This window comes from Nesoenas mayeri (assembly GCF_963082525.1).
Source record: "Nesoenas mayeri genome assembly, chromosome: 4".
Lineage (NCBI taxonomy): Eukaryota > Metazoa > Chordata > Aves > Columbiformes > Columbidae > Nesoenas > Nesoenas mayeri.
Genome location: NC_137540.1, coordinates 58,360,501 through 58,383,432, shown reverse-complemented (window position 1 = coordinate 58,383,432; position 22,932 = coordinate 58,360,501). Strand labels below are relative to the sequence as shown.

The following is a 22,932-nucleotide window of genomic DNA, read 5'->3' as shown; positions in this document are numbered from 1 at the left end:
GTAGGAAATCTGGGACAGGCATTGCAGGTTTGCTGAGGCCTGCCAGTGAAACCTCAGCAAGCAGAAACTTACCTGGAGCACAGGAGCAACTTTGGGCACTTGGGCGCCTGCTCCCTCTGCTATCCTTTGTGCTCAGGCAGCCATAGGGGCTGGCAGCACCATTTGTCTTCCAAAAAGTTGAAAGAAGTGCAGTAACTACACAATGTGTTTGTTCCAATGTTTAGTTCTAACCAGCCTGTACCTGGCCAACTGAATTTGTTTATGAAGTCTTATCTGATTCTTCCATTTTACTGTTTTAAGCTCAGGTGGCTGATGAACATGTGAAAAGTACATAGTGACCGTCCTGCTTCCGTAGCCCGATTAGGATCTTTCAGGCATTCTGACAGAGTAATCTTACACACTTATTTGAATTATTGGCTCAAACTCTAATTAACACAGTTTCTTAGTCCTTTGGGACAGAAAATAACTTTGCAAGTAGGATTGTCCTACTTCTTAGTCCCCGTAGACCTGTTGTATCTGGACTGTTATGATGTGTCATGTTGCAGTTGCTTTAGAAATACTGAGTAGTTATTGATCTTGTTCTTTATTTTGAAGTATCACAAGAGGGCGCTCCCTTAAAGCTGTAAGTGCACGATTGTGCGTGTATTCCCCTTTCTTTTTTTTTTTTTTTTTCCCACTACTTTGTTTCAGCATAGTGCTCAGACATATATTATAAACAGATGACCAAGTATGCTCTATGGATTGGAAGGACAGAGACAAAGGTGCTAGCATGAGGAAAATGACCCAATTTATTTGCATGATTTGATAGTAATTTTAATCCAGGTGGCTGATTGAGAGTATGAGCTACTCAGAAGTAAAATTAGTAGTTTGTTAATAACTATGATGGTGATGTGTATTTTGTTTAATTATGAACTGTCTTAGTGTTTGAACTCTGCACTACCGAAAATTGAGGAAATATAAAGACTTTGTTAGATCAAGAGCTGTAAGCAAGCTACAGAATTCTCACTGCAGTAGAAGGGGAAAACTAACAGTTAACTGCCTTTAGACATACACTAGCATTTGTTGATGAACCCCTAAACCAGAAGAAATAACTAGTTAATTACTTCTTGTTTAGTTTATTCAAAAGAACTTTCAAACTTTTTAGAAACTCATGGATGAACTGCTTGACAGAGCGTTACTGAAACAGCCACAACTCATAACTAATGTAGCTGAAGGAAGATGCAGTCTTCCTTAATGATCTGCTGGGCAAAATGTCAGACTTCTCCTATTTTAGTCTGATCTTTTTGTTTACTTCACACAGGAATTAACATCGATATAATTTTCTGTGCAGAAAATTGCATCCAGTTGCTGTAACCTTCATATATTTGTTAACTAGGCATAAAATAGTTATTCATCTGGAATTGACTGGATCTGTTCACTTTTAATAGAAATGAATGGAATCAGAAATGCAAGCGTGAACAAATATCAAATGTTGCAGATATTAATAGTTACATAAGTAAATGACACTCAACTTAGTTCCAAAGTCCAGTGCCTGACGGGTAACCCAAGACAAAACAAACATTTCAGTAAGCTCTTATTTTGTTGGTAACCAAGGAAAGTAATTTTCTTTCTGCGATCCAGGTAATGTACAGAATGAGTCCTCATATCATGAAGTGAGAATAATGAATAATAAACATGTGTGATTACTTTTTTAGCTGAGACCCGTTTTGCTTTCAGTATAATCCAGAATACCAGTTCTATACAAATACTTAAAGCATGTATGTTTCTCTCATATTTCACCAAAATCGCTGAGTGCTGCACTGAGGAAAACCCCTCTTCTGCAGGGAGGTGTGGAAGAAGGTGCCCACGCTGGTGGCTGGTGCAGCATGTTGGGGCTGTCATTGTATTTTCTTTCTTCCATTTAATAATGTAAAGATGGTTGTGGGGACATGGAAATCATGACAATATATTAATATTGTTTTCACTTATATTGTTTTTAGGCTTCCTTTTGGAAATGAGCATGATGGTGTAGGACAATGTCTTTCAAAGTACGTGGAGGGAGAGCAGCTCGCTAGTGGGAAGTGGTGGTCAGGAGACAAGCCAGTTCCAGATACAGATACAAAGCAGCTTTCAGGGATGTTTTCGTTAAACAACTAGCAGTTAAAATAGCGCAGGTATGGAGGCCTGTAGCTGTGACTTCCCGCAGGAACGCTGAGCCGATCACGCCACTCTTTGGCGGTCTCACACCGCCTGCAGACAGACAGACAGACAGCAGCTGACGGCAGTGGCGGGCGCTGCCCAGCAGCACTCCCCTCCCCCGGCTGACCCACTGCAGCCGCTCCACGACACCAACTGCAATTCCCCGACTACCGTTTTGCCGTGAGGTATGAGTTCTTTACAAATTGATGTCCCGGCCCCGTGACTGGCCGCTAGCCCGGAGGAGACTCCGGAGACCTGACCGTCCCACGCCGGTTGCCGCCCCCGCGCAGGAGCCGCTTTGAAGTTTGCCCGCCCAGCAGGGGCCGCGGCCCCTTTAAGGCAGGTAGCAAAGGGTGGGGTGCCGGTGCGCGCATGCGCAGGGCCGTGACAGGGGGCGCGACCGCGGAACTGGCGCTAGCGGCTGGGAGCGCTATGGGCTGCGGCGGAGGGGCCTGAGCCTGCCCGGCCCGGCGGCGCCTCTCCCCGCGCTCAGCCCGCGGCCGCCCATGGCCGAGCCGGGTGCTGAGGAGCCCGATGAGCGGCTGCTGCTCCTCGCGGAGCCGGCGCCACAGGGAGGGCCGCCCTGGCGGGGGCCGCAAGCGGTGAAAGCCGCCCCCGGCGGGGCTGTGAGGCTGTGTGGGGAGCTCGAGGAGGAGGAGGAGGGTGAGGAGGACTCGGGGCCCGAGGGAGATGGAGAGGACGAGCCTCTCCTGCGGGCGTCGGGCCGCGGCCGCCGAGCGGGCGCCGCCTGGGACAAGGAGCCCCGCGCCGCCGCAGGTACGGGCCGGGGCCGCCGCCTCCCGCCGGGCTCGGCCGAACGCGGATGGAGCTGCAGGCCGTGCGCGGCGCGGCTCGGGGCAGGGCCGCTCGGGTGACTCTGGGGTGAGAGGGGGCCCCTGCCCTGGTCTGTCAGCGGGGCTGAGGCAATGCCTGTGGGGACTGAATGAGTTACGCGTGATGTGCCGTGCGCGGTGCCGCCTTGAGGTGTCCCTGGCTCGTGGGGAGCTTGTTCTATGGACAGGCGCAGCATCAGCGAGGGCGGAGGTGCGCGGCTCTTGCTTGGCAAGCAGGCTCGCTGACTAATAGTCTTTGAAGGGAAAGTGCTGCGAATGGCTCGAAATTCAAATGTTTTCTCTTTTTGTGCAGAACTGCACGAACTCATTTACATCTTTGAGTGTCTCCACTGTTACTTCTTGTTCTCTGTCTGCTGTTTGTTGGGCTTTGCTTTCCTTATTTCTGTGACTTTTTTTTTTTTTTTTAAACTTTTGACTTCGTATAATTTACAGACTGTTCTGTTGTGGGACTGGCTGCTCCTGCTTCCTGAATATTTGGTGAACTCTGTCAAGTTTTTTATTTGTCTTGCCTATTCCAGCAGTTTCCTGCTTGTGACCCTTTCCATCCTGTAAAAAAATTTTACTGTGTTTCTTCACCCAATAATCTGTTCACTTCTTTGTACTATCGCATGTATTAAGACCTTTAGATGTGGCCTCTTCTGATTTGTTTTTTTTTTTTTTTGGGCAGCCACAGAGAACTTTTGCTCTTGTACTATGTTAAAGGATAAGCAAGAAAAATCTTATGTTTTAACCAATGATCCCGAGTGTAGACCAGACCTGTAGTGAGAACATGCCATTAAAATGTTAGTGTTCTTCTGTCTTGTTCCCACAAGAGTTAAGATGTGTTAATATGATAGTGCTTCTCGCAAAGCATAGTAGTTAATGCTTCAGAGTGGAGATTAGAGCTGTGGGTCTTGGACTACTGGGGCAAATAGGGTGGTGAATGCACCCTGGGATCTGCTCCAGGAGTGTGTAAGAAAACCTCAGAACTCTAATTGCAGCATCTCATCTCTTGCTCTTTTTTCCTTCTTCTTACCTTTTCTGTATGTCTAACACTTGAAGCTACAGGATTGTTTCACATGTCAGGTAGAACAAACATGCAATAGATGTTATTCGTGCATGTTATTGCAACATGGAGAGTGTTTTCATAATGGATTTAAAGGCAGCATATGAGACTCTGTATAGAAAACATGGAATCAGTTCAAGGGACTACCTTTAATTATGTTAATGTTAAAATAGTTTAAAGCTAGTTTAGTATTGAAGGAGTTCATACATGTTACTCATGCAAAGTGTGTTTAACTTACATCATATTAACTTGATGGAAGAGTGGGTTGAGGTGTATAGGTGGATGACAGCATTTGTATCTTCTTTGGTGTGTCCTCATCATTCAAGTATAGCAGCTTCACAGCCTTAGGCCTTGTCCAAATTAATTTGAGATAAGTTATTGAGCTTGATAGTTGGACTGTATGTCTAAACCGTGGTCTCCTAAGTGGAAGTCTAATAAGAAGAGTAGTTTTCAAGAGTGGCTGCAAGAAAAAAACTCGATTAGTAATACTTGTGAGTTTAGAGATTGTACTGGGAGTAAGTTGTGACCATAATGTGCTATCACAGTGGAAAACTTGACTAAAATAATTTTTGAAGAAACCAACTTGGAAAACCCTACCACACTGAGCAAATGCTAGCTTCAGTTAAAATGGCTTATTTTCATATGGAGAGTGTTAATAAACCAAAAGGAAACTTCTTAAAACTGCCAGTTTCCTTGTTTTCAGCCTGTATGTTTTTGTATGGCCACATCACTGTGGTAACAGAAGGCTTTGTAGTAGCACAGTGGCAATAATGGATAAATCGTAAGTTTTAAAAAACTTACTCCTTGAGCATACAGCATAACGTGGGATTTTTAAAAATTTTTTTTTAAATTTGATTTTTAATCAAATATATTTTTCCTGCAGTTATCTATTATGTTAGAAAGGACATGATTGAAGAATTTCCTCAAGACAGCAAGACTTCTTACATTTTAGATTCTGGAATGAATGCACAGAAGTTAAAAACTGACCACTGAGAAAGTTGTCTTCTGCAAAGACAACTTAAATCCCTATAACAGAAAGTTCACCTGTAGGTCCTTTTCACCTCAAATATTAATGTGCAGAGCAACCTACTACGGATGCTTCAGTTTTTTTGCTACCAGTATGATGCACAACCCTGATTCTGCTTTCACTGACAAAAATCTCTGGTAGTCGCAACTCAGCTGTATGATGGGTTGTTTCTCATGTAGAGATAGTTGAGGCTTGAATATGGAACAAGAAGCACTGATTCAAAGTGATTTTTTTTTTTTCCATAAAAATAAGTGTATTGTGAGTTTTTGGTTTAGTTCCCTAACTAGGTATTTTGTGATGGAGAGATCTTAGAACCCTTTCCTTCTCTCTTGGTGGCTGACGCTATGAAATGCAATTTATTGATTGTCCTTCATAGTCCCAATAAAAGTCTTAAAATTAAACTGTAGTTTACTGCAGAAGGATTGGCCAAGTAGTCTTACAGATATTGGTTCCATGGGTTGTAGTTGCCGGCCTTTAATAATGAGCTGTTATTAGTTTTAAGGCTTTTCTTCCTGTTGCCAACTTATACTAAGGTTTTCCTATGTTTTATGCTTTTTAGTTGTTCTTGTTTGGAAGCCATGTTATTTGTAAGTGGTTCATGCAAGCAAGTGCTAACGTTCTAAAAAACTTTGAAGGATGTCCTGTGCCACAAAAACGTGTTCCAAAACACCAAGAGTGATTTTTATTTTTTTTATTTGCCTGTCCATAAACTATTTAGGAATATCTCTTCTGAATGGATTCTGTATCAGTTGTCATTCCAGAAGAATATATGCATTTTATCTTATGTTTCTTCAGGTGCTGAAATGGGAACAAGGCAACTTTATCTGTGAATGTTTAATTTAGAATAATGTAGCTGTTTCTTAATACAGAAGTGAGCTCTAATGTACCAACCCATTAAAATGCACTCAGTAGGAATGTGGAATAATCCTAGCCTTAAAAGTAAGGTACAAAAATCTACAGTTTCAAAACTTGCAAAGAAATAGTTTGAAAAAATTTAAAGAGTACTGGAAGTATTGAATTCTTGCAACTTCTTTTCTAGTTATCTGTCTAAAATATTTGCTTTTGTCATAGAGTTTGCATAAAAGTCTGCATAGAGCTGATCTTTTGGTTGGTATGTAAAGAAATTCAGCAAGTAGTGGATAGTGTTTCAATGTTGGAGTGGAGATGACATGCAGTACTGCACTGGGTTTTTGGTGCCACTGGTTGCTGCTGCGTCTAACGGGTTGTGAATGACATGGTTGAGTCTTAGCAGATAATTAACATGTTAGGGAAGCTGTTAAATGAATGGTGCTTATACCATTCTAACAGTGGGTGATGGACAGCTTACTTGCAGGTAGCTTTCTCTACAAAAGGACACAAATCTTAATAAAAATTGTGTGTAAAACCTTTAGCTTTTTTTTTTTTACAGATACAGTTTTGAAAATTTTTTTTCTTATAGACTTCCTTATGTAAATAAAAATAATTTTAAAATCCTTGAAAAGTGCAAACACTTTGCAGTGGTAGTTTCAAATTAGTCATTGCAGATCAGGCTCATTTACTTTATACAAAAGGTTGATTTGACATGATTAAATCAGTGGGAAAACTTGCACTGCTTTAATGGACCAGATTTTTCAGCCTGCTGTTGAATGAGCATTAGCAGGGAAGGCTGTTTAGCTGTTCAGCATGTTTACTTATGTTGTTAATTTGTAGTACTAATCACACTTAGGATTGCTTGTTTTCTTATTTTTCAGGCCATACAGGACATACTGCTGATATGAATACATTTTTAGATGATCCAGAATTTGCAGAAATTATTCTGAGAGCAGAACAAGCTATAGAGTGTGGAGTTTTTCCAGAAAGAATCTCTCAAGGATCCAGTGGAAGTTATTTTGCCAAGGATCCAAAAGGGGTGAGCATGTTACTGCAAAGTCAGAGACACTATCAGCAATGAGTTCAAAATGGAAATTTAAACATTCTCTTTAAGTGGAAATTCATTTAAATAAGTTGTTTAGTATTTAATGGTACACCAAAATCTATGTTGGAAAAATCAACACAAGTAATATTTACGTTTCTAATTGTGTCTTGCAGCATAAGCTAAGCACAAAGTAACTATTATTTCTCTGTTGTGGTTTTAACATGTTTTAAATGATCTGCACCAAAGAAATATGGAGAAAATTAAAGGGCCTATTTAACATCTGAAAATAATTCAAGAATTCAATTATGCAGGGTCTAACATTTTGTTCTTTGTATGTTTTAATTGATTTTGACATAACTGAGCTTTTGATTTGGGTACTGTTTAGGTTTCTTTAGCCAAACCTCCTATATTCTTATCTATTTTCATGTTAGAGAGCCTTTTATTTAAGTCATGTCTCCTACCTTCTCTGTGGTTGGTAGATGAGCAAGAAAAGTGATATAAACAACCCTACCTTTTTAGTTGTACTTGTCTGCTGACTCTTGAAGATTTGGTGTCTTCTCCCTTAGTGTTAAATGGTAACTTGGATAGTGATCATCAAAGAGCTGTCCTAAGGTTACTTTGAGAGAGAGAAAAGTAACAGTTGCCTGAATATCTTGCTTGAAAAGTAACATTTGGTTAGCATTAGTCAGTAAGAGAAAAATGTTTGACATACTTCTACATTGTTTTATTTAAGTCACAAATACGTTGTCTACTGACTGACTTCTTTCAAAAAAGAAGACTCCTAACCCCCACACCTATGTTAATTCGTTATATCTGATTTTATTTAAGCTCAATTAGAAGTCTTCTGCTCTTATGTAGATGTAGGTATTCATTAATCCTGAAGATCCTAGTTGTGTTGGATATGGAAGTTGTAACACTTTAAGTGCCTTGGTTTTCAGATCATACTCAACCCTAAAATGGTTGTTTCCCATTCATTTAGGAAGTTGTGAGGGTTTTTTTAGCTTTATTTGTCATTATTATTGGTCATTGAGGAATATATTTCTGGTTTACCACTTAATTTTCATAGAGGCTTAGTTTGTTTTGATGACATTTTTCTGGTCATAGTTTTTTACACTTGATTAAATGAGTCATTTTTAGAATAGTTACATGACTTACTACAAATAAATATAGGAATTTACAAATTTATTTCTAAGATAGAAAGTGGCAGAACCACCTCTTCGAAATCTTCTAAGAACTGCATATTGTAGGTTATACTCTTGTATTCCAGGAACATTTGTTAGTATTGACCCCCTTCATTCTGCTGTTAATAGGAAAACCTGTTCAAAGTTTCAGCACACTTTTAAAACTGCAGGTCACTTCCTTACTTCAGTAGTTTACTTCTTTGTAGGTTTTCAGCTTGTATGCTTATATATACATATTCCAACTTTATACTGTTTTTAAAGAGGTATTTTAGATTAGGATTATGTCTTATTTAAAATGCAATAGGGAAAAAAAAAACTGAGTAAGTAACCAAATACTGGTTTAAATCAATAATTTTCAGTACGTGACATGTCTGAAGAGTTTTCTACAGTGTTATGCTAAAATGCTTTAAAACTGGTTAAGTGGTTTTTTCTTTTGTGTTTTTCTTAATGATATGCAATTGAGATTTTATTTTTAGAAAGTTAGTTAGTAGAGAAATTACATAATTCATAATACTTAGTGATTTCCATATGTGTAAATCTGTTTTGTCTGAAGACTCTCCAGACTGATTTTGCAGTTTTCTGGTTACCAGCAATTGCCTGAGAGACTTGCTGTGCCCTGAGGCTAATGAGAGAGCACTTACACATAATTTCTGTAACCATAGTACTTTGGACAGAGCACCTTATTTCCTTGTTTCTTATGTGGTGATTTTCTTGTTGGTTTCATTTCTTTTTTGCTGTGAAGTGTTGTTGTTGGTTTTGTTCCTAGTAGTGACTTGGCCTCATTCTTCATGCAGGTCATTGATTTGAATGTAAGTATTTAGGAGAAACGAAGACTGAAAAAAAACACCAATATTTTATGTGGGCCAGTAAAACTTCATTGCAAAATGTGAAAGTATTTGCTAACATGGGACTGTGCAAATACTGAGTTCCTAGCTAACTTTCAGTTTTGCTTTTAGTTTTTGCACTAAATTCAGGGCTTATCTAAATTTGTTATCCATATGAAAGGTCTGATAAAACTTCATTTTGTCAATAGTGCAACTCCCATTTATGAAATGGATTTCTAATCCTGTTTGACAGAGTGTTGCACCATTGTGCTTCAGACCAATTTTGTGACTTGCTTTCCCCTGTTCTTCTTGAGTAACCTCCTCTTATGCTGGGAAAGAGCTTATTAAAGACACGCTGAGCCTTCTTACTGGTCAGCTTCTCAAGTGTTTACCCACACTAATACAAAGTTACAGGCAAAATAATCTGTTTCCATTAGGTCATCTCATTAGCTGATTTGGATCTATTAGAAGTATAAGACTAAAATTGCCTGATTAAAATTAACTTTTTGCATTTATTGACATAATTGTATACTGATATGAAGCAGTTCAATACTTAAACAGCACTAACTGCTGAAGTGTTGAGTATTTCTGTATTGCTCATTATGTAACCAATAAAATAAAAGACATAATGTCTGTTACAAACTGGTTTGCAACATGTTTTTGACGATTCAGCTATTGGCTAACTGGTAATGCTAATGAAATCAGTCTAGAAACTAATTTTGACTTGCAAAATTAAGACTGGCCTTGGTAAGCTGTGTACATATTGAACTTTCTGGTTCTACTCTGGTCCTCAACAGCAGCGGCTCTGTGACATTTAGTAAGGTTCTCACTTCAGTGAAACCTTGAAAACCATATCTAGATTTTATAATATAGCACAATATGGTCCTGGCAAGAAATAGAATGAGCTCTGTTCCTTTTTAAAATGGGTACTTTGTAGGAAGAATTATCCAAAGAGCAATTTGGAAAAGAGATAATTAATGGCTTGGTATATGCAGCCAAATACAGCACTGTGTTTCTGGGAAATGAAAAGCTGCTAGCTTTGTTTTGAGCAGGTAGATACCTGTGATTCAACAGGGAAAAAAATGAATAACTTTTTAACAATTCTAACTCTAACATTAGAATTTTGACTCAACTAGTATACCAAGTAAATTCTGTTTCCAAGGTGTCGTGATTAAAAATAGTATTCAAAGAACATTGTGGCCTTTCACATTCTATAGACTATTTATTGAGAGTGTAGCCTGTTGTGTAGGTCTAAATTGAATTGTCTGTGCAGTTGCATGGAACTTGCTCATGGTTTTGAATGTAACCTTAGAATCACAGATAACAGCATAACAAAAACAAGATAATTTTTGTCAGTTTGTTTCCTGCCCCTGTTGATAAGGAATTTTTTTAATAAGATGAATGCAAATAATGATATTTTGTAAATTATTTCTCCTGGTGGTTGAGGGGAATGAATCAAAATAGATGGACAAGACCAGTGGTGCTCCTAATGCCTGGTGGCTTGTGTAATCTGTTTACAAACTGAATGAAATAAGTTCTCTGTAGTTAGTTTGTCTTGGACACAAAGCATGATTGTCATGGACAGTCTTGGACTAGCTGGATTTTCTTGGACAAAGTGAGTGAAAATTCTCTAGAATCTAGAACAACTAGTCAAGTCCTCTCCCTAATGTGGCTGGATTAGGAGTCACTGCAGCAGAGTGCTGGTCTCCGGTTGCCAGCAAACTTCTGACTGAAGAGTGGGAATCAGCTACGAGTGCTGATGCAGCAACAGGCAGTGTTTAGCTTAGTGAGATATTCACGATTTTGGATGATATTCAGGAGAGTACTAATATATTAAAACATTCCTTACACAGTTCTTAAATATTTATTAGATAAGGATTTTATTTGCTTACCATGTGAGCAGGAATGAAGATGCAGCATTTCTGCAGCGTTTCAGTTGAGCTAGAGAAGAGTCATTACATGGACTTTATGCACTGGGCTGAAGTTTATCACAGACAATTAGAAGTTTATATATTTTAGTATGGTAATAAACTTGTGGTTTGAGGTTAACAATTATAGAATCACATGTAGGAGGCACCTTGAGAAATTACCTATTGAACGCCTATGTTGTGGAGCAGGTTTGCAGTTCATTGTGCCCTATTTTCTCTTATACTAAACAATCCATGTTCATGGAGTCTTTCATTATTCACATTTTTTGGGGTATTCTCATAGTTTTTTCAGCCTTCTCCAGTCTGACAGATTTCTTGAAGCATAGTGTCCAAAACTGGACACAGTACTCTGGGTAACTTTAAACTTCACTACATGTCTCCAGTGTCAATGGTGGCTGATAGTGTGAACCAGTGTCAGCTCTGAGTTGAGGAATCTACAGCAGTGGTAAACGACACCACACTTTGGAATTGCAAAGCCGAGAACGTTTAGATCCATTCTAACGTAAAGCAGTAAATAAAATACATATAAGAGAGAAAAGGTAACATGTTGATCCTGTGTGTTTGTCACTTTTCTGGAACTATTATGTCTCTGAAATATCTTGTCAATGAGTTATTTGGTGGGCTGAAAATTATTTTTAACTGCTTTTAAGCCTCCATTTTGTAAAAACTTAGGATATAGAAAAGTGTATATTCTAAAATGTGGTCCTTTAATTTTAATAACTAGTAAATGTTTTGATTTTCTCATATTAAAGACTTATTTGGAATTTGTACTACTTCTGTACAAGCAGTTCATGATGAATTTATTTGGAATACAATTTTGTTAGTTTTATTTCATAGTCTAAAAAAAGCAACTGTAAAATGCATTGTACAATATCTAAGCAAAGTGTTCAAATAACTTATTTTCAAAATCATTTTAACATTTTGCAATTAAAAGCATTCATACTTTAATTTTATGTTATCGTAGAAAATTATCGGAGTGTTCAAACCAAAATCTGAAGAGCCTTATGGACATCTAAATCCAAAATGGACCAAATATTTTCACAAAGTTTGTTGTCCTTGCTGCTTTGGCAGAGGCTGCCTCGTTCCAAATCAGGGATACCTCTCTGAAGCTGGTGCCTATCTCGTGGATGACAAGCTGGGGCTGGGAGTTGTACCTAAAACTAAGGTATAAGTTAAAATACATAAATTATTAAATGCAAAAAAATATATAATGATAGATTTGTCAGTCTCTGGATTGTAGTTGTGGACACATCCTTCTATATCATGCATTATCCCAAGTCATTTATAAACTACTGCAAGTTGAATGGCACCGTGGTTTGATGTAGGAATACTGACTGTTATTTTTGTTTAAATGAAAAGTTTGTGATCTGAATTGAATCTTTTCTTTGGAAACACTTAAGTTTTTTTGCATTTTCTAACACTTTTCTGCCTTAAATTCTGGTGAGATGCATCAACATTGCAAAAAGCAGCCTATAAAGATTCCCACTTACAAGTCTATTACCACTTTTTTGTTTGAGATACATAAAATAGCAAATATTCGCCTTTGCATATAAAATTTGCCTGTTGGAAATGTCTGGTGTTTCCTTTTTACTTTTTTGACAACTAAGCATAAAATTTACTGTGAATTTATAATTGAATTAATAAGGAATAATAAGATGTGTTTTTTAACTTTCATATTTTAAGGTTGTCTGGCTTGTCAGTGAGACTTTTAATTACAGTGCAATAGATCGTGCAAAGTCAAGAGGAAAAAAATACGCTTTAGAGAAAGTGCCAAAAGTTGCTAAAAAATTTAATCGAATTGGACTACCTCCTAAGGTAAGATGAAAAATTTGTGCACTTCTTGATTGTTAAACAAAAGTTTGAATAAAAGAAGAGGTAACTTCAACAGTAGAATCTTGTTGCATCTGTGAGTGACTGAAGTTTGATACATGTGACTGTTTTTATGCAAAATCTATCCGCTCTGTTACATCATTCCTTCATTTGAACTACTTTAATAATCTTGCCACTTCTTGTATCAGTCTTCAGTGTAGCTTCCTGCTGGAGGAGTAATGTTAAAATGTGGAATGTCTTCTTTTTAATTTCTGCACTGCTCAGTACATTTCCCTTCAATGTCATGTTTTTATATTTTCTAACTGTTTCTCCCCCGCAATTTATCTAGTTAGTTCATTTTTCTTAAATATTTTTTTCGTCCTTCTCTTGTTTGTATTATTCTTTTGTGTATCCTATTGCTGTGTTCATTCTACCTTCCTTTTATCCTGTGTGCAGTCCTCCACTGACTAAAACCTCAAGTATTTCTTGCCTAATGAGCCTTACTGTATCCCCAAAATATCACCATGGTGATAGGAATGGAAGGGAAACCACTTAGTAATCTTCTAGTGTCTTACTTCCTATGTTCTGAACTTTAAAAGTATAGATTCAGCATTTCTGCTGTTGTAAAGATTAGTTGTGTGACCTGCCCAAGTGCATTTACCAAATGCAGATTCTTGCTGTTGCAGGTTGGCTCCTTCCAGCTGTTTGTTGAAGGATATAAGGAAGCTGACTACTGGCTCAGGAAGTTTGAAACTGATCCTTTACCTGAGAACACAAGGAAAGAATTTCAATCACAGTTTGAAAGATTGGTTATCTTGGATTATGTCATCAGAAATACAGGTATTCATTAGTGTCTCTTGGTATCTGTCTACTTTTGTGAAGCAGGAATGGTAAGGAATGCTGGTGGAAAGCTGCTGCTAAGGACTTTTAATGCATATTTCAGATGCTTTTCTAACAATTGAAGGCCAGAATATTGCATTTTAAACTTTAAAAAAAATCTACTTTGGATTCAAACTTTAAATATTGCAATATGACAAAATCCAAACAACGCTTTTTCAGCTGTTCGTATTTTTAGCCAATGTAAGAATTCAAGAACAAATCCTTTCATTATGCTTTAATTCTGTCAGTAGGCTATTAACTCTCTGTTTCCCCTGTTTGGGATAAGGGATGGTGAGGCTCCAGGAACTATAAGAAAACCCGTGACTGCTGTTTCTTTTATGCGAGGCTGGAGCCATAACAGCACAGTTTTGCATCAGTGCAAAATAGTTCATATCCACTGTGACTAGGCACTGCAGTACAGCTGTGATGGATATCTCTCAGTTCTCCTGCATTTCTGTTTCTTTCACTCAGAAGCCATGTAAGTGATTTATCTCACTGTGTGAGTGATTTATTTCCTTCAAGAATCCAAAGGCGGTTTTATATTTAAAATATTTCTTTTGCTGCTTTTGTCGGAGTTGGACATCTTTAAGCTTCCTCAGATATACCAGCGCTAGTTCATTTTCTTTTTATTACATTCACTTATTAAAAAGGAATTAAGCTGAAATAAGTCACTCTAACCTGTGACTTTTTAGGAGAAAACTAAAAGATGAAAATTTCATACAAATGTAATACTTTCTACCTGCTGCTGTGGTCTGTCAGCCTTGTCTAATAGATCTCAGTGTTTCCAAACAATTAATGTGTCTTGTGACACTCTTAACGTGGTAAGGAAAATGCTCAAAATGTAAAATCTCGTTACATGGATGATTTTACCTTCATCTAAGATACGTAATCATGATAGAACATGAAAATCTTCTGATGGTTGTTTAACTAAACTTAAGGGAATACCTTAAGATGATAGAAGCACCTACAAATCCATGTAATCTTCCTATATCTGAAAGACCTTGTCCAAACCCTCAGCATCTCCATTTTGTCTGAATGGTGCAGACATTTTCAGCTTCTGATTTTCTCTCCCCTCACTACCTTTGAGGCATCTGTTTTCTTCATGTAATCAAACATCCAACTATCTATAGATTTGGAGGGCCTCTCCTTTTTCCCATCAGCATTAAAACAAGCTTAAAATTAAGTCATTGTGGCTGCTGCTGCTGTGACAGTCTTTTCCCCAGGAAAAGTACAAGTACAGCCATTTTTTCTGCATAAAATGGATGAAAGTATTTTCTCTTGGCTTTCTTGATATTTTACTGTATATTCAGCCAGTACATACCTAAAGCAGCACTACATACCTAAGAACACTTCGGTAAATTTTTGATCTTTCCAGTAAATCAGTTGCCTCAAACATTTCAGTAAAGCTAAAGCATGTATATTGTGACTGGAAAAAAAAATTTTTAACAGTTTCCCCTGACTCCTTTGGCAAATTCTCAATTTACAATATTAGTCATTGCATATCACTTTAGATTATGATTTCTTTTTAAATGACATGTTGTGACATGCATTTTCCTGTTTAAAGACAGAGGTAATGATAACTGGTTAGTCAGGTATGAAAAACAAGATGATGGACTTGATCTGTCAGATAAGGTAAGAAAACTGTACTCTGAAACTTATGTTCTTTAAATTGTTTAGTTTTACAGCTTGGTCTTGCAGGGGATTAAGTGCATGGCTTTAATCCTGGTGCATGGTTGCAAGAAATGTGGTAACTGCCAATTATTCTAGGCGAAACGAATGGAAAATCTGTTTGAATTAGACTAGTCTGGATAGAACAGTACTAGAAGTTATTCTGCATTTTTTCTATACTAGCTTGGGCTGTAATAATGATTAAACTGCCGATTGTTGCTCAAGCACATTTCTTCAGCTGTTTAGGTGCTCTGCTGATCTTGTATTTGGGGTAAGGGCTCCTTTTTAATGGTGGCAGAGTAAGAATTATATGTGCTAGAGTTTATTTGGATACTCCTTTATATTGTTTGATTTTAAGCAGTGAAGTTAAAAGTATATGATTTAGTGTTTTTAATGTATTTCACTATTTTTTGTAAGTACATATATATCACTTATTTTTGAAATATTCCTTCTTTAGGATGGCCAGTGGACTATAACTAAAGAATCTACTATTAAAATTGCTGCAATTGACAATGGTTTAGCATTTCCTTTTAAGCATCCTGATGAGTGGAGGGCATGTAAGTATTGCATTTTTCAATCCTCTTCCTTTTGGGAGAGTAGCTTCTAAATGAGTATTTTTTTATTTGGGTTGCAGTAAGAAACTAAGAAACCATCACTGTAGTTATATATTGAATTTTTAAATAACATACACTTCTTCAGAAAGTTAACAACAAATGCCATTTTTACAGTGGCAAATGTGACTTAGGCCTTGTTCATTTTTTTTTTTTACCCTTATACCTTTAAGCAGTTTTAATACATGCATATTCACAAACATATTACTGTATGCAAACAGACTGATGGTGGAATTGGAAAAACTCAGCAACATGTTTCTCATGTGTGTTTTCATCAGGAGTGTAGTCAAAAATTACTTGAGTGCAAGGATATGCAAGTTGTCTCTAATGGCCAAATTTCTATTTTATAACAAAGGGTACTGTTGTAGGTGAAGAGGCAGAGAAGTTACATGTTATTTTTACTTGTTCTCAGTTTCTGCAACTGATACTGTTTGATGTCGTTTAACTTACAATATTTCTTGAGAAAGCTGTTTAATAGCAATTATGTGAAAAGTTAAGAATGTTTTTCTCAGCGTACTTAGAAGGTGGCATTTTAATAAACTAAAAATTTCATTAAAGAATAGTAGCTACTTGTTAATTTTTCAGTATCAGTCAAACATGAAAGATTTCTGTTTGATTGTGGGCATTATTTTACTCCAAAGGAAATTGCATTACTAAACTAGGAAAGGCCCCTACTATTGCTTACAGTATTTAATGTGTATGTGTATATATATATATATATATATATACCTTTTTTACTTATTGCTTCAACTAAATATTTACTACTTAAAATATATGTTCACTGTTTGGAAAAAAAAAAAAAAAAAACAACACCTAAATAGCTGTAAAGCTGCTTTTCTAACTGTAGCCAGAAGAGGTACACGAGGTAATAATGTTGTGAAGAATGGTGTGTTTCTGAGAACTTTCAGTAGGCAGCAGAGTACTGTATCAGTGGTAAGAACTTGAGAATTTAAATTTGCCTGTTGTTAATCAGTAAATGTTCTGTTTTTCTGCATTAGATCCCTTTCACTGGGCTTGGCTGCCTCAAGCAAAGGTTCCTTTCTCTCAGGAGACCAGAGACTTAGTTCTTCCTCGCATTTCTGATATGAACTTCGTACAGGATCTTTGTGAAGATCTTTATGAACTATTTAAGGTCAATGAAGGGCTTCTTTGAATTTAGCATTGCTGAAATATTAATAGCTGATAGCCATAATGGAACAGTTAGATTATTTTTCTTTTTATGAATTTAACTTCTGTATATTATTATACTGTGCTATTTTAGCTTTAACAATTAGGTGGTAGAAAGGGTTTTTATAATTAAGAGGAAACTGTGTCAGTAATGTGGCTAATTGATAATAATCAGCTCATCTGAAAACATAACTACATTTTATATCTGTTTCACATAATCAGTTAAAGCTAGTTAATTTTTCTAGCACAATTTTATGTAAAAACTCCATTTACCATATCTGCGTGGTATGTATTCACTTAAGATAAACTGTAGCAACCTGAAGAAATAATGTATTTAATGTCACTTCAAGTACCTGCATACTTTTCATATACGTGATTTTACATACCTATATTGTGTGAAGTTGGTGCTGAAATCTTATTCCTGTTTAAAGTAAGTCAAACTTCTTCTAAAGATACTAAAACTGTGCTACAATAGACATGTGAAGGAGTATCCTAAATATTCAGTAAAAGTTGTCAGATGTTCAAGTGGAATAATCCAAACGATCAGGATGGAAAGAAATGGAGAGTTCAAACTTTTAGTGAAAATGCAGCTGTAATGTCAAAACTAGATGCTGGAACACATCTGCAATAATTGCATCTTTGACTCAGTTGTATTCAAAGTGACTCTGGGTTTTCTCTGAAACCCAGTGGAAGCTGAAGTGTTTAATAACCCTGAAGGAGAAAGTATTCTTTTGCTAGAGTAAAGGTGAGAGGCAGAGTGGTGTAACATTATGTGATGGGATTAATTTTACCTACCAATGCCCTAAAGTAGTATCCACTGGTGTATTTTACTTTTTACTTATCCTTTGTTTTAGCATATGTAACTTGCTGCAATAAGTCGACCTTTTTGTGGGTTATACTATGACACCAGTGAGGCTGCACCTTGAATCCCGTGTTCAGTTTTTGGCCCCTCACTGCAAGAAAGACATTTTGGTGCTGGAGCAAATTCAGAGAAGGGCAATGAGGCTGTTGAGGGATCTGGAGCACAAGTCTGAGGAACAGCTGAGGGAACTTGGGGCTGTTTAGCCTGGAGAAAAGGAGGCTGAGGGGAGTCCTTATCATTCTCTACAACTACCTGAAAGGAGGTTGTAGTGAGGAGGGTGTTGGTCTCTTCTCCCAAGTAGCAAGTGATGGGACAAGAGGAAATGGTCTCAAGTTGCACCAGGAGAGATTCAGATTGGATATTAGGAAAAATTTCTTCCTGGAAAAGCTTGTCAGGCATTGGCACAGACTGCCCAGGGAAGTGGTTGAGTCACCATCCCTGGAGGTGTTTAAAAGACACATAGGTGTGGTGCTTGGGGACAAGGTTTAGTGGTGGACTTGGCAGTGCTAGGTTAGTGGTTGGACTTGGTGATCTTAAAGGTCTTTTCCAACCACAGTTATTCTATGATTCTATTTGAAGTGTCCAAAAAATTATTATATGTAAATATGTTTTATGGAATTGAAGAATTTGTTTACTAAATATATAGCTAAAAATAAATGGGTCATTTCCTATAGTAACTGTTTGTTTTCTTTACTAAAGACTGATAAAGGATTTGACAAGGCTACTTTTGAAAACCAAATGTCTGTAATGAGGGGGCAGGTAAGACTGCTTTTTGATTTTTATTTTTTTTTTAATATATTTAATTTGTCATCACTTCTCAGCTGTTTTTTTAGAGCTACAAAAACTGACTCCTATTGAATTGAAAGACTTGAAGGTATTTTCATCTGAGAAAACGAAATGTCTTTCTAGAGTTTGTTCTTATTTGCATATAGATGAGACAGCAGAAAGTCTGTACTGATTTTTTTTAATTTTTATTTTTATAGAAGAATATTTTATTAAATAATGTAATTGAGTTTTATTGGTTTTGTGGGAGATAGGGCAGGACTTAACTGTATATTCTTAGAAGGTATTTTAAAAACAAAACACTGGAGAAGGGTCATAAATTTGGTTAGAAAAATTTGGGTAATTATGTTATTAAAATAAATATGACTATTTTGGGGTGCTAACTTGATTGAAATGCCTCTCACAAGAAAGCAATATTAGGTAATAAAATTTCTTCATCCTAGCAAATGTCAGAACCATATTTGGAACCAATCCAGCTGTTGTTGGATTAGAAATTTGATGATAATTAAGTTTTTTTTGTTTTGGTTTTTTTTTTGACACTGAAACAAGAGATGAGAAGCGTTTCTACATATTTCTGTTTTAAAATGTAAGACTAGTGTGATACATTGGAAAAAAAATTAGTTCGTTATAGGCGTAAAATAGTGATTTGTGAAAACGCAAGGAAATTGGACTAGATAAATTAATAGTCCTGTTTACCCTGAAATTATTGAAACTGGCTTCTGTGTTCATAAATTCAACATGGATTGTTTAAAGACAGATATTCAAAATTCCTTGAGTGGCTTAATGCAACCTTTCTCTGTAAAGTTTCCTGTATCCAGAATTACCTTGCCCAAGAGTGCAGCTCTGCTTAGTCAAACATGATCCCAGTTCACATTAGCGATGTATGATGGCTACAAGCCAGCAAACCTTACTTATCCAATTGAATTATAGGAGTTATTTCTGAGAAGTTCATGCAGTCAGTGGAAAGCCACTTCTGAAATATTCATGCATCTCAAACGATGTTAAGTATTTTTTTTTTTGCAATGAGACAGTTGGCTACGGGAAATCTGTTATTTAACAAAAAACTTAAGGGAAAATCCTGATCCGCATAATTGACAGAGATCTAACTAAGATTGTAGAAATTATTTTCCTACCATAAAGGCTGCATCTGGAACCTTTTGACACCCTTTCACTGAGGTGGATTTCAGCAGAGGTTTTTGGTGTGTGTCTGTTGTGTTGTTTTTAAGGTTTATTAATTAATTATCATTATTATTATTATAATCAACATGTTGTTGTTGTTCTTTAACTGTCTAGCAATACAGGAGTGTGTTTTGCTGCATGAGATGTCAGGCTTTCCAGCATAGAGTTAGAGAAGAAATGCAGATAATGAGTTATTTATTCTTGGATGTGATTTGAAATATGTCTGCAAATTGTGCCTTTTAGCACTGATTTTAAACTTACTTTTGGTGTAAAACCAAAGCATGTTACAAGGGCCTTATAGGAAAGTTATATAACTAGAACACATGATAATGGATTCATTCAGTTAAGAAGAACTTGCAGGAGAGCCAAAATGTCTGTAAATACATCCTTAAAAATGAAGACTTTAAGAATTAGAAAATGAAGAATCGAGTTGACAAATAGGCTGAAGAGAAATATATCTTGCACGTAAGGAGTGAGATCTTGAAATCTAAGGTACCAAAAGTAGCGAGAAGCACACTTTTGTGAAATGAGGGCAGGTGGGAAATATTGGGAAGGGTTTCAAACCCAAGATAAAAAGTTCTTTCAAGAACATAGAGAATAAGCAACCAGGTGACAGAGATCTAAAAGGATTGCCTTAGAACTTAGAAAAGGTGAATGTCAGGTGGAGTTGCCAGAAGGGCCAGGTTGTGGTAAATGATGCAAAAGACTTTATCTGTCAGGGTTCTCTTCAGCCATGAATGTGCAGAATGAGCAGGGAATTGGTAAGTCACACAAGGAAGAAAGGGGCACTATGCAGGAGAAAAAAAGGTCTGATATTATGGATAATGCAAATGTGTTACCAGAACTAGGCTGAATACTTGCCTCAGTTCTCAGCAGGATAACATTGAACAAGGAGTAAATTATCAGGGCAGTTAATAAGCAGTGAGGTTTTGGAAGGAAGATAACAGGTTCCTGGGAGCTGAAGGTTGAATTGGGTTTGGTGTGGGCTAATAGTATGGCTTCATATCTTCTGTTACAAAAATAACTTTTAGCAAAACTCCTGGTAGATCTTATGTTAAATACATGTTGATTGCTTTATTGCGGGTTCTTTCATTAAAGGTGCAATGCTTTCAAGAGATGTGGTAAATTTAAAATGCTCTTAGATTTTTGTCTCTAACACTTTCTGAAAATTTGGAGAGAATTGCATTAAATATTCAAGAAAATAATAAAAGGGTAGTAAGATAGCAGTAGGATATCATAATGATACCAAGTAAGTAAAATATTTCCACTTGCAGTAGAGTACCTTTTAAAGACAATTTACTTGACAGCACAGTCCTCTACAGAACTTATTCAAGTGTGGCATCTAAATTTATAAGCCTGTTAGCCACAGTTTCATTAACTTTCCCTGCTTTTACTGTTTTAGATACTAAACCTTACTCAGGCATTAAAGGATGAAAAGAGTCCCATTCAGCTTGTCCAGATGCCACGTGTGATTGTGGAGCGAAGCAGCACTGGAAGTCAGGGCCGAATTGTTCATCTGAGCAATGCGTTCACTCAGACCTTTCACAGCAGGAAGCCTTTCTTTTCCTCCTGGTAGTGACAAAAATGGGTGGGAAGAGTAAGTTTTTCTTAACTTGAGAAAGCTGCTTCTGTGTAAGGGCCCTGCAATAATGTACTTCTGCTGTATACCAAGAGCTCTGACTGCCGACACCTCAGAACTCAGAATTCTAAAGACTTAAGAAATGTATTTTGAATGTAACAGAAGTTTACAATTTTTGTGTCAAAATTGTGAATTCTTATGTCAGGGAATGAGAAGAACTTGTCCATATTGTATTTTTATAGCCTAGATTAATGTATTCTGAATAAGGGAAGATGCGCAGTTTGCTGAGAAACTACTTTTGAATACAACAGGAATTTTTTTTAATATAAATGTGAGAACCTATACACTATCCATTTCTTTTCATATGGTCTTTAAAAAAAAAATGTGCAGAATGTTATCTTTCATTGTGAACATGCTTCTCCTTGGAATTTCTTCCTGATAATTTTAAGCTGGTTATAGATTTTCTTAGGCTAGTAACTTGAAAAGTCATGCACTAAAAAAAAAAAAATCAATTAAATTAAAAAAAAATAATCAATCTGTCCTTGACAAACAAGAAAGGGAGACGGGATAAAATGTTCCACGTAGGTTTGGGTTTTTTTGCACATGGGGACCAAAAATAGTTAAATAGTTGAATTACAGTAAAATTCAACCTGAATAAGTACACACAGTTCCTACTGTGACAAAATAAGCTGAGTGTACATCTCAGAGGTTGAAATTTCACCTATAGCTTTAGAACTTGTGTATTTGAGCACATGTATGAAAAATTGTGATATTTCTTTATATATCCATCACGGATGAAAGTTGCACCACGTTGTTACAGGTTTGTTTTGCCATATGTGTAAATGTGTTCATCAGTGCTCCCCAAAGTGGTTCTGCACTACTGACGACAGGAGCACTGATGTGTTCATCACAAAGCCAGTCTACCTTCTAAATTTCTATCTAAACACAGCGTTATTTTTAGACCAGAAAAAAGAGACTGTAATATGTAGAGCACATTGTTAGCGTGCCCTTAGTGATGTCCTGCTCATCTACCAGTCACATTTATGTTTAAGTTACAAGGTTTAAGACTTGATGGTTATGTTCCTAGATCTGTGGCTTATGCAACATGGTAAATATTTTTCTTTAGTAATTTTCTGGACAGTTAAGACTGGGAGTGGGAGAAAAATTGCTGCTTTTATGAAACTTTCAGTATTTTGGACATTGCTGTATTTTGTAATTCTAAGCAATACTGTTGAACTCAAAAATAATAAAATGCTTGTATTTTGTATAATTTTGAGTGGATGTAAATATTAATGTAGCATGTCAGCATTTCACATGATTAACTGAAATGTTTAAGCCTTAAATGTAAAACTTGTTGTATGATGGGGTTCGAAATAAGACTGAAATCCTTTATAAAATTTCCTTAATTGTTTTTACCCAAACAGTTTCTTAAAAAAATTAAAGATGGCGTTTATGTACCAGACA

At 36.8% G+C, this 22,932-nt stretch overlaps 1 protein-coding gene across 1 annotated transcript; it reads left to right on the top strand.

Annotated features, from left to right (window-relative positions):
• Window positions 1–2,684: 2,684 nt before the first annotated feature.
• PI4K2B (phosphatidylinositol 4-kinase type 2 beta) lies at window positions 2,685–22,928 on the top strand (the record flags this gene model as incomplete). Its single annotated transcript, XM_080343891.1, has 10 exons — window positions 2,685–2,955; window positions 6,835–6,992; window positions 11,896–12,096; window positions 12,615–12,746; window positions 13,427–13,580; window positions 15,184–15,251; window positions 15,745–15,844; window positions 16,897–17,030; window positions 18,627–18,686; window positions 21,292–22,928. The coding sequence occupies 10 exons, from the start codon at window positions 2,685–2,687 to the stop codon at window positions 21,463–21,465; spliced, it is 1,452 nt and encodes a 483-aa protein (XP_080200017.1). The 3' UTR covers window positions 21,466–22,928.
• Between the last annotated feature and the right edge of the window lie 4 nt (window positions 22,929–22,932).